Consider the following 14,464-nt stretch of genomic DNA (forward strand, 5'->3'; position numbering starts at 1 on the left):
TTTAAAAACACAATCTTTACTAAAAAAAATACCTGTGGATTACTCTCTAGGCCTGTGCTATTGTTCTGGGAGCTAGAGATTTAGCAGTAGACTTACTGGGCAAATATTCTTGTTCTTTTTATGCTTACATCCTACTGAAAAGAGACAGTTAAGAAAAAGGAAGGGAAGATACGTAGTATGTTAGATAATGGTACTAAGTACTCTGGTAAAGAGGTATGCAGAGGAGACAAGGGAGGCTAGAACTGACACAGGAAGTTAGAAGAAAGTGTGGGAGAAATCAGAGGTACTGGGAAGTCAAATAATGTATCAGCTTGTTGGCCATTAAAAGGGCTTTATCTTCACTGGGGTGAAAGCCAGAACCTTTAAGGAAATGATATAATTTGACTTTTTTTTCTTTTGATGTGCATAGTGGGGTTTGAACTCAGGGCCTCATGCTTGCTTAGCAGTCATTTTACCACTTGAGCCATTCCATCAGCTCTTTTTATTACCATTATTTTCAAGATATAGTCTCACTTTATGCACTGAAGAGGAATAACTAGAAAAGGAGACTGAAAAGAAGCAATGGTGTGGCAAAAATGATGTTGTAGAAGCTGAAGAAATATGCAGTTCAATAAGCATGGAGTCAGCAACTAAGTAAAATGCTTGTGAGTTAAGAACTAACAATTTGGGGTGGGGAAGGTGGTTCAGTGCTTTGCCTTGCATGCATGAGGCCCTGGGTTCGATTCCTCAGCACCACACAAGCAGAAAAAGTGGAAGTGGCGCTGTGGCGCAAGTGGTAGAGCGCTAGCCTTGAGCTGAAGAGCTGAGGAACAGTGCCCAGGCCCAGAGTTGATGGGGGCTTGTGTGTGGGGGGGAACTAACAATTTCCAATCATGGAAGTCACCAGTAACCATGGAAAGAACTGTTTCAGTGACATGGTGGGAAGTGAGCTTACCGGAGATTGGAAGAGAAGAATTAGAGATTTTATCGTCAACTGTTTTGAGATATCTTGTTGCAAAGGGATACATATAAATAGGGCAGTAGCTGGAAGAAGATATGGAGTTGATGAGATATTTTAAGGCTATAAATGTTTCAATATGTCTTCCTAAGTGACACAGTACTTCCTAAAAATAAAATGTCTCAAATAATAATGATATTTTAAAGTCATCAAAGTTTCAATCAGTGTTCCAAGAGAGACAATGTAATGTCTTATTTAAGACAGGTATATCCTGTCTTATATTTATATGTAGATATGATATTTGATATTTTCGGCTACACTGGGGTATAAACTCAGGGCCTCCACTTGTTAGCCACCCTAGACCTTTACCTCTAGTTTCTTTTACTATATATGCTTCCCACGTAGCTGTGAGGACAGGTGTACACTACCACAGTGAGTTTTGTACTGATTGAAATGGAGTTTTGTGAACTTTTTGCCTAGGCTTGTCTTGAACCACAATGCCTTTGCTTAGCCTCACAAGTAGCTAGGATTTCATATGTGAGCCTCTGTGCTGAGCTATGATGTAACTTATTTGTCTCTTGTTTATCTTTTAAACTGTAGTTTCTGAAAGTTTTGTCTTAAGATGGGAGGAACTACAGCATGTTCAAATTCCAATGTGGAAGAATCCCATAGATAAGGACAGAAAGGGAGATGTTAATGTAATGCCTTGAGTTGCTGAGAGAAAATGGGATCTGAGACTTTGATGAAGAGATTAACTTTGCAAAGTGACTTAAAATATAGGAGCAGAGACAGGATGTGAACACAGAAACAGAAAGGATAGGAGGAGAAGGATAAAATGGTAGGATGAGGAGAAAATTTCTTCCAGTTTTCTTCTTTCTTTTTTTTTTTTTTTTTGGTCTGGTCATGGGGCCTGACCTCTGGGCCTGAGTGCTGTCCCTCAGCTCTTCAGCTCAAGGCTAGCGCTCTACCACTTGAGCCACAGCGCCACTTCTGGCTTTTTTTCTTTTTGCTTATGTGGTGCTGAGGAATCAAACCCAGGGCCTCATGCATGTAAGGCAAGCGATCTACCACTGAGCCACCTTCCCAGCCCCCAGTTTTATTCTTAATTAATGAAGAAGAAATCAAAGTTATCAACTGGATATGAGACTAATAGAGAAGCAGTAAAGAGCTGGAGTGAGGGGTGAGTATGTCACTGAGAGAGGACATGGAAGAGAGTGAACATGAATGCTGTACAACATTTAGAGCCCACTTGGGATAAATGACTTAAACTAAAACCAGTTGCTATGCGCAGCTCTAAAAGTCCAAGCCCAGGGGCTGGGAAGGTGGCTCAGTGGTAGAGCGCTTGCCTTGCATGCCTGAGGCCCTGGGTTCGATTCCTCAGCACCACATAAGCAAAAAGAAAAAAGCCAGAAGTGGCACTGTGGCTCAAGTTGTAGAGCGCTAGCCTTGAGCTGAGAGCTGAGGGACAGTGCCCAGGCCCAGAGTTCAGGCCCCATGACTGGACCCCCCCCCCCAAAAAAAAAAGTTCAAGCCCAGAGCAGTTAGGTACTTGTATTTATTGGAGTTGGGCTTTTCCAGATGAGATAAGAGAAAGGGACTAGGTTATTGGCTGTGTGCACAATTCAGGGCTCACAATGATAGAATGTGAAATTTAAACTCACAGGAAGGAGTGAAGGAGAGGTGAGAAAGGGAAAGGTTAGGAATGGACTACAGATTCTGATGGGACCAAAGATCTGGAAGAGTTAATGAAAGGAGATGGAAAGAGAGTTAGGATGTTAGAGAATGAAGTTGTGGAGAGTTTGTAACCATTGGTTGTTCTAGGGTTTGATCACAGACGTGACATTTGGAGGTAGAGTGGGGGGCAAGCTTATTGGAGAAGAAGAGGTCAGAGGCTCATTGATAGGATAGGCAATCCATAGGGATACTGAAATCACCAAACAGCAGGAGAACAGCATCTTAGGTTTGTAACAGTGAGACAGAGACAAAGGCTAAAAAGGAGCCCCTCCATGTTGCTGTGGGATTGTAAATTGGCATGACTGCCATAACAAGTTAAAAATATGCCCATCATGTGACCCAGCCATCCCTCACTTATCAAAGAAATCCCTGTGGAGAAATCTACCACCCACCTTCACTGTAACACTATTCCCAAGATAGCCACAATATTGAAGCACTTTTAATTTTCATTGGTGGCGCATGCACACACACACACACACATACACACACACACACACACACACAGTAGAATACCATCCAGCTTTCTAAAAATAATGAAATTCTGCTACTGGTGACAGCATGGATGAACCTAGAGGGTCTTATGCTAGGCAAAACTGGTTCAACACAGAAACACAGTTATTGAATGATCTAACTTATAATGTGGAATCTAAAGATGTCAAAGTTAGAGAAAAGGAGAGTTGAGTGGGTTTTTAGGTACAGAGGATATGGGGGTAAAACTGGAGGACTGGTAAATGAGTACCAAATTTCACTTACAAGGTGACTAAGTTCTGGAAATGTAGTGTACTATATGGTAGCTTTAGATAATGATAAGGTATTAAATGACTTAAGAGAGTAGAGCATAAATGCTCTTACTGCAAAGAATATAAAATATGGGAGGCGATGGAGGTTCACTATGAATCATTTCACAATATATACAGAGATAAAAATGTCACATTATGTTGTTACCTAATCTTTATTTGTTGGAAGTATTTTAATATAAAAAAGGAAATGACCCAAAATAACCTTGAAGTTCACAGATAAAAACAACAACAAAAGATGTCTGTGTGCAAATGTCTGATGACCTGTGAGTGCAAGTTGAGAATGGTTAAGGAGTGTAGAAGGGACAAGGTCTTAAAAGCAATGACAAGGAAAAGAGACATCTGCCCTAAGTGCAGTCATTGGGTATGCTTCTATGTAGGAGGCAATAAGTATTGTTTTCAAGTTTAAATATTCTACTTTAAGATACTTCGAAGTGCTTGGTACTCACAAGTAAGTTTCTTCAGTCTTCTCCCATAAGGAAGGCCTTTGTTAATCTCCACTACTGACCAACTATGTGTGTTCATTTTCAGAAAATCCATAAGGGAAGAAGTGTTCCGATTCTAACTGTAATGCCAAGACATTTGGTTTGAATTTATTTATAATTCACCAAATGCCTAGTGAATTTTCTACCATGGATTAATGCGTTGTTCAGTCATGGAGAGTTAAAACAGTAGAGGTGTGCACAGCGGGGTGGGGAGGAAGAAGACAATTGCTTTTTCTATACATGTGTACACTGATGGGAGGAGACAGTCTAATCAAGTAGGTAAATATCCAGATTATCACATGATGTTGTTTTGTTTTGGAGGAAAATAAAAGCAAGCAAGTAAGAGGAAGAGTGGTGAGCATCTTGGCTATTTAAATAGGGCATTCAGAGAAGACCTTAATAGGCACCTTACACTTAAGGAAAAAGCTGAAGGAGATATGATATGATATGAATATCTGGGAAAAGAGCCTTTTGGGTGAAAGAGCAACTGATGTACTCTGGAAGCATGCTCAGAGTGACCTATTAGTGTAGCTGCATGAATATTCATATATGAATATGAAGATTCATCTATATTATGCTGTAAAGAGATTGCATTTCTGAATTAGTGCAGACTTTACATCCCACTTCTGCTCTGTGACCAGGTGATTTCAGGTACCTTATGTACCTCATGGGTTGCATAGCACAATTAAATAGTTACATAGTTACATAGCACTACTAAATAGTTAAGAAGGTCAAGGTGATAAACTATGTGGAAGAGGCTAGCCCACAGCTAAAGCTCAGAAAATGACTTATCAAGATTCAGATCATCATAACTTACTAACCTTCTCTCAAAGTCTATGTGTCGTGCTCTATAGCTCAGAATCCACTCTTATCCTCTTTTTCTCCCTCTTGAGTTTGTACAGTTGTATTTCTGAAAAGCCTTCAGCATATGTGACCTATGAAATCTCATGGATTTTTCTGTCTCAGCATAATGGATCCTGTAATGGAAAATTAGACTCGTACCATAATTGAGTGATGTTAGTCCTTTACCTCTTGGGGACAAGAGGAAATGATGGCTATTCACTGTCAATAGTAAGATGCTGAAACACAAGGCTTCCCCTCTCCCCCTCTCACATTCTGTTCACACAAAATGATCATCACCATAATAGCAAAGAATCAGGCTCAACGCTGCCCAGGAGAAATGAAAAAAAATCCATTTTCCTCTTAGGAGTTTTAGACCTAGATGTCGAACATAATTCACAAAATGGATTTCTGTGACAGTACAGGTAATGTGTCAGGATGAAAACTCAGTATTTGTCTCAACTATTCTAGAAACAAAACTCCTAGAAGAGTCAAAGAAATTAGTGCTTGTCCATCTTTATGTGGGAATAATTGTGTGCTTAATTATGCATTGAGACTTGCTTCTTTTCTGTATATATTTGTAAGTTATTTATCGATTTTAATCCCTGATTGACTTATCCCTCTCATCAGCTAGCCAAATGCCAGCATCATGTAATTAGTTATAACATCATGGGTAAACGATATAGGACACTCTTAATTTTTGCCTTTACTAGAGAGTTTCTGTGCTCTCAGTTCTCTTCTTTCATCACATAAGTGATAAATACTGTAAAATCACAAAAAACTATGCGAGGATGTTCTTATAATTTTGGAGAGGCAAAAGTCCTGTGGAGTTGAAAAGATGAAATAAAATTTCTGTAAAAAGTGGTTAGTATAGAGCCTAGTAGACACTCACTAAAAGGTAGATGGCTGAGAAATTTATTACCTTATCTTTCTAAGAAATAAATCCCAGAGTGGTGATTCTGTTTATAATAAAATATCAAAATCAGGATTTACAGATAAAAGGACTCCAGATAATTATGAATATAATTAAAAAGTATAAGTGTATATAACATATAATGTTACAGGCTAGTTTAGTCTTCAGCGTTTGATTCCTTTCTACCCTGAGGGAGCTTTAGTCCCTACCAAGTAGGGAAAAGCAGTACCAGTTGAGGCACCCAGGACTGTTAGTGTCAGGACTGAGGATGGACAGAGTGAAACATAGGCTAGATGTGCACGGTGAGTTGAAGAGGGCCACCTGGAAAGGATTAGGCACTGTTACTAATATTTCCATGACAATGCCATCCTTCCTCATCAGATTAGGTTTCCCATGACATGATTTCAACACATCTTTTAAACACTAATTTTTGGCCCAGGTTCTATTTATTTTTCCTCTGAAGATTTACCTTTGTTCTTTACCACTTATCTGTGTACCTCCACCCCTCACCTGAAGCCCAGCTCAAATATTATCCTGCTTATTAAGGTCTTTGGTACCAGAAACCATGATTCTTTATCTCTTCTTCTGGTTCTTCTTCTATTATACTTAGGCTATAGTTAGTTATTTATATGTTTTTAAAATCTGACTATTATCTCTGTAAAACAGAGACAGCTTCTTATTCATAACTTTCATGGAGTTTAATAAGCACTCAGCTTAGATGCCGATGGCAAATGTGCCCCAGGTCCTAGCTTGTAGATTAACCACATCTCCTCAGGAAAGAGCCAGACAAGGAAAGAAATGTAAGCTAGAGATGGCAGAGAATTGGAGTTTAGAGCCAAACTGACAATTTAGGCCTCAAATTATAGGATTACAACTCAATAATGAGACAGAAACTTGACCAAAAAAATAGATGAAGGATTGGAATGGCTAGCTCAAAAAGATAGGTGTTGTACTGCATAGCTCAGCAGTGTGGAGGAGGAAGCATGAGTTCAAAGCCAGCTTGGGCAATATTGTGCTTTCAAAGCTAGTGTGAGTTAAACAGTGAGTCAAATAGGCACTAAAAAGCAACAAGATCAATAATAAAACAAATGAGACATGCCAAGGGCTAGGAATGTAGCTCAATGGTAGAGCAACTGCCTAGCAAGTGCAAGGTTCTGAGTTTGATCTCTAGCACAGAAAGAGAGATGAGAGGGATGGAAGGAGAAGGAGAGAGAGGGGGGGAGAGAGAGAGAGAGAGAGAGAGAGAGAGAGAGGGAAGGAGGGAAGGAGGGAAGGAGAGAGGGAGGGAAGGGGAGAGAGATTAAATAAAAAGGGTTGGATTATGGAGCCCTGATATCAGAGCTTGCTGGTAGAAATTGTTGATAATTTGGAAAACAGTTTTGTCATACTTCCTATGAAGTTTAACATCATCTGTCCTATGACTTGGCAAGTTTACTGTTAGATTTTTATTCTAGAAAAATTTAACTATATGTAATTTTTTTACATGAGGGAAGTTTCTGGGTAATAAAAATAATCTTAGGATTAACTAGGGTAGAATAATTAAACTCTACATTTAAATTCTGTTTGTTCAATCAGCATATAGTGGTGTGTGCTTGTAATCTTAGCAATTCAGGAGATGGAGGTTGAACTGTAGCCCAAGCCCCTTGGGCAAAGTTATTTTGAGACCCTTGCTGGAATATAAACTAAAAATAAGAAAGAAAGAAAAAGTATTGGAAGTATGTCTCAAGTGAGAGTGCTTGCCTAACAAGTAAAAACCCCTAAATTTCAGCCCAGTACTGCAAACAAAAAACCTTCAGCCTCACGTTTGTCAATATATGTAAATTAGACCTGAATAAAACATAATTGTGCCCAGGATCCACATAGAAAATTATGTACTTACATACCTGGGGACTGTGTCACACTGGAAAGAAATTTGCCACACACTTTTAGCCATGTTCAGTATAATCTTGTAGTAATCATAAAGAAACAACATAAACCAAAGACCTTTTTTTTTTCTTTTTTCTTTTTGTTGGTGATGGGCCTGAACTCGGTTTGGGTGCTGTCTCTCAGCTCTTCAGCTCAAGGCTAGCGCTCTACCACCTGAGCCACAGCGCCACTTCCGGCTTTTTCTGCGTATGTGGTGCTGAGGAATCGAACCCAGGGCCTCATGCATACAAGTCAAGTACTCACTCTACCACTGAGCTACCTTCCCAGCCCCCCAAAGACCTATTTTATCCAAAGAAGAAAGTAGTTTGTGGATTTTCAAATGACTGATTTGATCTAATAGCAACAAATAATGATTATGAAAGTGTATTTTTGTTGTTACATGTAATGTGAACTCAAGGATAATATCGCAAAGATTCCCTCTTCTTTAGAGGTTCTTATAATAGTAGTTGGGACTATTATGTTATGGTAATTTTCATCAGTATGCTAAATGCTATTAAAGAGAGTTATGTAACTTAGAATTTAGAGGACACTGATTATTATGGAAGGCATTGAATTTTGGTATGTTCTTCTCTGTGGTATTATAAACACCAAGAGCTTCTCTTTCAAAATAAAATGAAAAGAAAACAAAATATTCAAAAATAGAAATGGTAAAAATGGAAGATGGGATTGAATATCTTGATTAAATCAGTAAGTGTAGGAGGGAGAATGATGGAAAGAGTGACACTGGTTTATTTGCATTGTACACATGAATTCACATGTTCACTTGAGACACCTTTGTGCAGCTACTTAGTGGCATTTTACCGTTTTTGTTGACTGTTAGAGATGAATGTATTCTGTTATATATATATACATGTATATATATACACACATACATACAGACACATATATATTTATAACTTAATAAGGCAGAAATACAGATGGCATTTAAGTCTCTTTATTTTAGACTTTCAGATTTCCTTGAACTTCTACAATCAATGACAACCAAACCATGACTATTGGATATTCAGTTACAATGCATCAAATATTTACTAGGTATTTACTCTTAGCTCCAAAAAACCACTAGAAAACTGGAAGTGGCGCTGTGGCTTAAGTGGTAGAGTGCTCGCCTTGAGCTGAAGAGCTGAGGGACAGTGCCCAAGCCCAGAGTTCAAGCCCCAAGACCAAAAAAAAAAAAAAAAAAAGAGAGAGACTCATGGACTTTCTTTCCATTGAGATCTTCAGATCTCAACCTCCTGAGTAGCTAGGATTACAGGTACACTGGCAACCAGCTTATACATTCATTTTTTAAAATAAGAAAAGGAGTAATGTTCCTCATTATTGATTATGATTAAGAAAATTTCTGACAGAGACTTACTATAGAAAATATTAACCCCCACACATACATACCTTTGATCTTTTTGTAAAAAGAAAAATGTAAAATGAATTTAACTAATTTGCTATGAGTTAGCAGTAACTCCCCTCATGGTACAGTAGGTTTTAAGAGAGCAGGTCATAAACCCACTGAGCTGGGTACATTTAATATAAAAATGAAAGTACAGTTAAAGGTGAGAGAGCAAAGGAATCAGGTCCTTAGGATAGAGATCATCCACTGTTCTCTAAGATGCATCCATCCTTACCTGACAGTGGTGGTCAGTGTTTATCTGTGTATATAGTCGTAACTAATTTGTTCTTATTTCTAAAATCAAGCCAAGTGGCAGTACTTTATACCTATAATCCTAACTAGTCAGGAGGGTAGGATCCTAGAGGACTGAGGTTTAAAGCTAGCTCAGGGAGAAAAGTTGGGGGAGGCTCCATTTCCAAGATTACTAGAAAAATATCAGACTGGAGGCATTGCTCAAGTGGTAGAGTGCCAATCATGAGCAATAAAGTGGGGTGAAAGTGAGAAGCTCAGAGTGTAAGTCCCAGCACTGACATAGCAAGAAAAAAAAAATAGAGTTTCTGTTTGGACCTAGTGGATTATCTTTTGCATCTTTTACTACATTTCATTTTGGCAAGGACTAGACTAGATTCTCACTGATGAGATTCTAAACTAGGCTAAAATCAAGAGGATGGAGAAAATGAAAATGACAAAGAGGTCTATTTACTGATTACACATGGTGGTGAAAAACCAGAGGAAATTCAGAAACAGGCACCTCGTCAGCTATTAAAAAATGTTTACGTCCCATCTTCTCTAGTGATTTTCAGTGCTTCCAGATGTCAATTAAACTGTTATTAATATTCTTCTTTAATACATTCATAAGTATTTTCTCTCCAAAATCTAGAGGACCTTTCACCTACTTGTAGACATTGTGTCTTAAAATTCAAAGAAGTAGCATCTCCATGAAGACAACTTCTTTGTGCTGCCTGACCACTCATCTGAGTAGCATGCCAGGCGCTGGGGCCTCCTGAGTCTCAATAAGGATTTTCTTTGAATAGGTAGACTACAGATCGACATTGAAAATATTGTTAGAAGTGCTTATTGCAGACAATCACTTTTTCTCCACTTTTGAACATCAGTGTTTCTTCTTCGTGTCTCCTTCTATTCCAAAAAAGCTAAAATAGTCTTTTGTTTGTCTTACTCACAGCAAGGTTGGTCCACTGTATACTCCTCCAAATGCATCTCTGTCAATAACTGTCAGGTATTTATTCTTGTTCAGGTAGCTAGACAAGAGAGTGAAAGAGAGACGAAGGAGAATGGATTAGGTGAATTTAAGCAATCATACCGAGTTAGTGCAAATATCAAAATAAAATGTGATCATGGCCTTCCTAACTTTTAACTGGCTTTTGGGGAATTTAGACGATACCTTTTCTTCAAGCTGAAACGCTATGCATTCCATATTCCAATTGTGCAAGCCTGATATGCATTTATTATGACAGAAATCATTGAGGATGAGTACGTTCATGGTCTAGTTTGCATATCTAAATTTTAACAGTGTTGCTTAAATTTCCTGTCTCTTTGCATATGGCAGTTGTGCTGCTAGTACTTTTTCTGTTCAATACCAACCGAATTAGATGTTGTTTCTCAATCTTGACTAGTATTCCAGTCAATTTAGCTTTGAAGACAGAGTTTAAGTCAAGAAGAGAACAGTGAGTGGTACTAGAGATGGTCAGAGATTCAGATCTTTGAGCCAAGGTTGCCAGATTTAGCAAATGAAAACACAGGATGCCAGAGTAATTTAAACCTTATTTAATTTGAACAATGAATAATTTCTTTAAGTGTTCCTCATGTAATTTCAGAGACATTCTTAGGTTGAAAAGTCATGTTGTTTAGTTAAAATTCAAATGTAATTGAATGGCAGCATTTTTTTTTTTGCCTCATATTTTGGGTGGGGGAGGGAATGAAAAGTGTTCCGACAGATAAGACTTCAAACGTATGTTGAATGGCAGGGGTTTGATGGACACATTGATCTTTCCATTTCAGAACACATTGGACATTTGAAGAGCACAGTAATTTCTAAGCAATTTAAGTCACCAAATGACTTAAATTTTGAAACATAAATTTCTCCCAAATGAATTAAAGCTCCCAAAGATTTAGTAAGTGACCTTTCCCCTCCCATTGTTGCTTCTCTCTCTCTCTCTCTCTCTCTCTCTCTCTCTCTCTCTCTCTCTCTCTCTCTTTGGTCAGTCGTGGATCTTGAACTCTGGGCTTAGGAGCTGTCCCTGTGCTCTTCAGCTCAAGGCCAGAGATCTACCGCTTGAGCCACAGAGCCACTTCCGGCTTTCAAGTGGTTTTTATTGGAGGTAAGAGTCTCACAGACTTTCCTGTCTAGGCTGGCTTTGAACCGATCCTCAGATCTCAGCCTCCTGAGTAGGTAGAATTATAGGCATGTTTTTCTCCTATAAATCCGCCCGGCTTGTTTTTCTCCTATAAATCCAAATTATCTAAAAAGAAACAAAGTCCATATCTATACCTACCTCTGTATCTTTGTTACAAATGATCCCAATAAATGATGCATTTAAAATAACTTATAGCTTAGCCTCGCTAGTTTAAGGTCTAGTGAGTGGCCTTGGTTTGCAAAATGAATACAATGGGGACCTTTAGGATGTCTGCTTAAGAATAATGCTTTTATTGTGGCAGTGATGGGGTTTGATCTTAAGGATGAAAGGTTCCTAAGGATGATGAGTAATAATAGTAGTGCTGCATGAGGACTTAGAATCAGGGGGATTCTTTTTCCAAGGCCGTCACAGTGAAACTTCCTCTGGTTACTTGGACCCACATTATTGGAACCCTGTGGGTAAGGACAGTTTTTGTTTTTTTCCAGCAAGGCAACATTTTACTTCTGCAAAAGGATGACCCATCTGCCAAAATTCTAGCAAGCAAGCAAGCACACAAAGTAAGCAAGCTGCTCCCCTATTTATCCCTAATGCAGCAGGCTCCGCCCCTCTGCTCAGATTGCTTCAGGTTCACAATCTGCTTGATTGGCTAGCATGAATAGGGTAAAATGTATTTACAGAAGGTGATTTTGAAATAAGATTAGCAATACACAGTAATCTCAAAAAATACCAGCACCATTTGCTATTTCTTGAACAGCCTTGGGCATGTCTTAATTCCATCTTGAAAACAGTTTAAGACAAAAACCTTACATTTCAAAAATCCTACCTATCACAAAGCAGTTCCTCTTTTCCTTAACAAGAGCCAAGCCACTAGGACAAAGCAGGAACTTTTAAGCAACAAAAGGTAAGAAGAGCTGGATGCCCAGTGACTCAAGCCTGTAATCCTAGCTCCTCAGGAGGCTGAGCTGTAAGGATTGCAGTTCAAAGCCAGCCTGGGCAGGAAAGGCCATGAGACTCTTATCTCCAATAAACCACCAGAAAACTAGAAGTGGCACTGTGGCTCAAGTGGTAGAATGCTACCCTTGAGTTGAAGAGCTGAGGGACAGCGCCCAGCCCAGAATTCAAGCACCATGAACTCCCCCCTCCCTCAAACACACACAAAAGAAGAGTTTTACCAATCATCTTCTGGGGACTATGAGGATTAACCAAATGAATGATAAGTACTAGGACTCCACACAATGGATCTTAAAAATTGGTATTTGAGTCATTTTTGAGTGTTTCATTAAAAAAATAGATGGAGAATACTTAATCTAAAGTAGCCACCACCAGTTTACTTTCTAACTTTACATTTTTTATTTCCTTCATGGCAATATTAAAATCTGTAACTACTTATTTGTTTATTTATTCATTTGCTTGGGTATTATCTTCCTCCCCAATCATAATGCAACTTATTATGCCTTAGTCATTGCTCTATACCCAGTGCCAAATTCAGTGCCCCCCTTTTAGCTATTTTTGGATGGGAATTGTCAGTAAACAAAGAAACTAAAGCATCTTTCCTTCAAGGTAGTAAGATGGACACATTAAGCTCTGAGTGTGACGCGTGTGTTTGCTTTAAAGAAAAAATAATGGAGAATGAAAGAATAGAACACTTAGTGTGTAATAGGGTGGCATTCGGCAAATTGACTTTCTTGATGACCGTGATTGTTGAGGCAGTGGGTTTACAAAGGGGTGGCCCAGCTAGAGCCTCTTCAGGCAGTAGCAAGACACCAGCTTCCAGGATATAATTGTTTTCCATTACTATAATCAACTCCCGAGACAAGCAGCTTAAAAAAGGAAAAGGTTTATTTGGGCTCACACTTTTATAGATTTCAGTCCATGGTGGTTTGGTCTCATTGCTACTGGAGCCTGTGTAAAATGGCAGGGCATATCATGGCAGAAGCTAGGTGATACAGCATGGCAGCAACAAGTGGTAGAGGAATATGCTCACATCGTGGTGACTAGAAAACCAGTGAAAGAGGAAGAGAGTCCCAATATCCCCTTCCAAGTCACAGCCTCAAACACCTAACCTCCTTCCCACATGCTTCACTTCTCCAGGGGTCTACCACTAAAAACCAAGACTTTTGATCATAGGCTGTAGTGGACAAAGTCCAGATCCAAACTATAGCATAGAGCATTGTTAAGTTTGACATGAAGGAAATGAACTAATCATTATATTTATATTCAAAGCTCTCACCAAGATGGCCCAAACAACCAATCTGTTCTTTTCCAATGGATTACTTCATTGGCTCATAGTTTGATTCCCTTCAAATTATTATTCCATGAAGATTCTTTGGTGAATGGTAGCGAGAATCAGAAAGAGCCATTTTGGAGAAAACAACTATCTTGAATAGTAGGAATTTATTTTTTTTAAAGACAACTGAGTTCAGCATAAGGACAGCACTGGCTTGAATTGTTTGGACAATGCAGCTTGCAGATCACATTCTGTTCCCAGACTGTTGAAAATCAAGTAAGAACCGGTGAGCTCATCAAATTTTCCTCTTCATCTCTGACTGCTGTGAGTAAAAATCGGCTTGCTCTAATCATGAGAAATTACTGTAACACTAAATTATTGCTTGTCCAACTCTGTAGTGTTTTCATCTGATATTTAATACACCCCTGAGGATGGGACTGGTTGATAAGCACTGCAGTTTACCAGAAACACTGCAGAAGACTTCAAATTGAGAAAGGCAGCCAGAGTACAGGAGGGAAGAAGGTTCCAGAGGAGGTGCAGCCAGCGTGAACGGAGATGAACTGGCCTTTCAGGAGACTATGTTTTCTAAAACCAGAGTTTGGGTACTCAACTCTTGGGGATAATTAGGTGCTTAAAAATGCAACTGCCGCTCTGCTTTTTGCATTTCCTTTTGTTTGCTGGTTTTTTTTTTTCTGCTGCCTGCCCGCCTTCCTTCCTTCCTTTCCTTCCTTCCTTCCTTCCTTCCTTCCTTCCTTCCTTCCTTCCTTCCTTCCTTCCTTCCTCCCTCCCTCCCTCCCTTTCCCTCTACCCCCTCTCTCCTCTCTCTCTCTCTCTCTCTCTCTCTCTCTC

The 14,464-nt window shown here is 39.1% G+C and overlaps 1 protein-coding gene across 1 annotated transcript in view; it reads right to left on the reverse strand.

Moving 5' to 3' along the window:
* The window catches only part of Tshr (thyroid stimulating hormone receptor), a 113,759-nt gene that overhangs the window by 15,861 nt on the left and 83,434 nt on the right, over positions 1-14,464 (reverse strand). The window contains exon 8 of the mRNA XM_069989551.1: positions 10,195-10,272. Coding sequence (XP_069845652.1) covers positions 10,195-10,272 — 78 coding nt within the window. The remainder of the gene's footprint in view (positions 1-10,194; positions 10,273-14,464) is intronic.

The sequence above is a fragment of the Dipodomys merriami genome, unplaced genomic scaffold (assembly GCF_024711535.1).
Source record: "Dipodomys merriami isolate MVZ:Mamm:240054 unplaced genomic scaffold, mDipMer1.0.p SCAF_1, whole genome shotgun sequence".
Lineage (NCBI taxonomy): Eukaryota > Metazoa > Chordata > Mammalia > Rodentia > Heteromyidae > Dipodomys > Dipodomys merriami.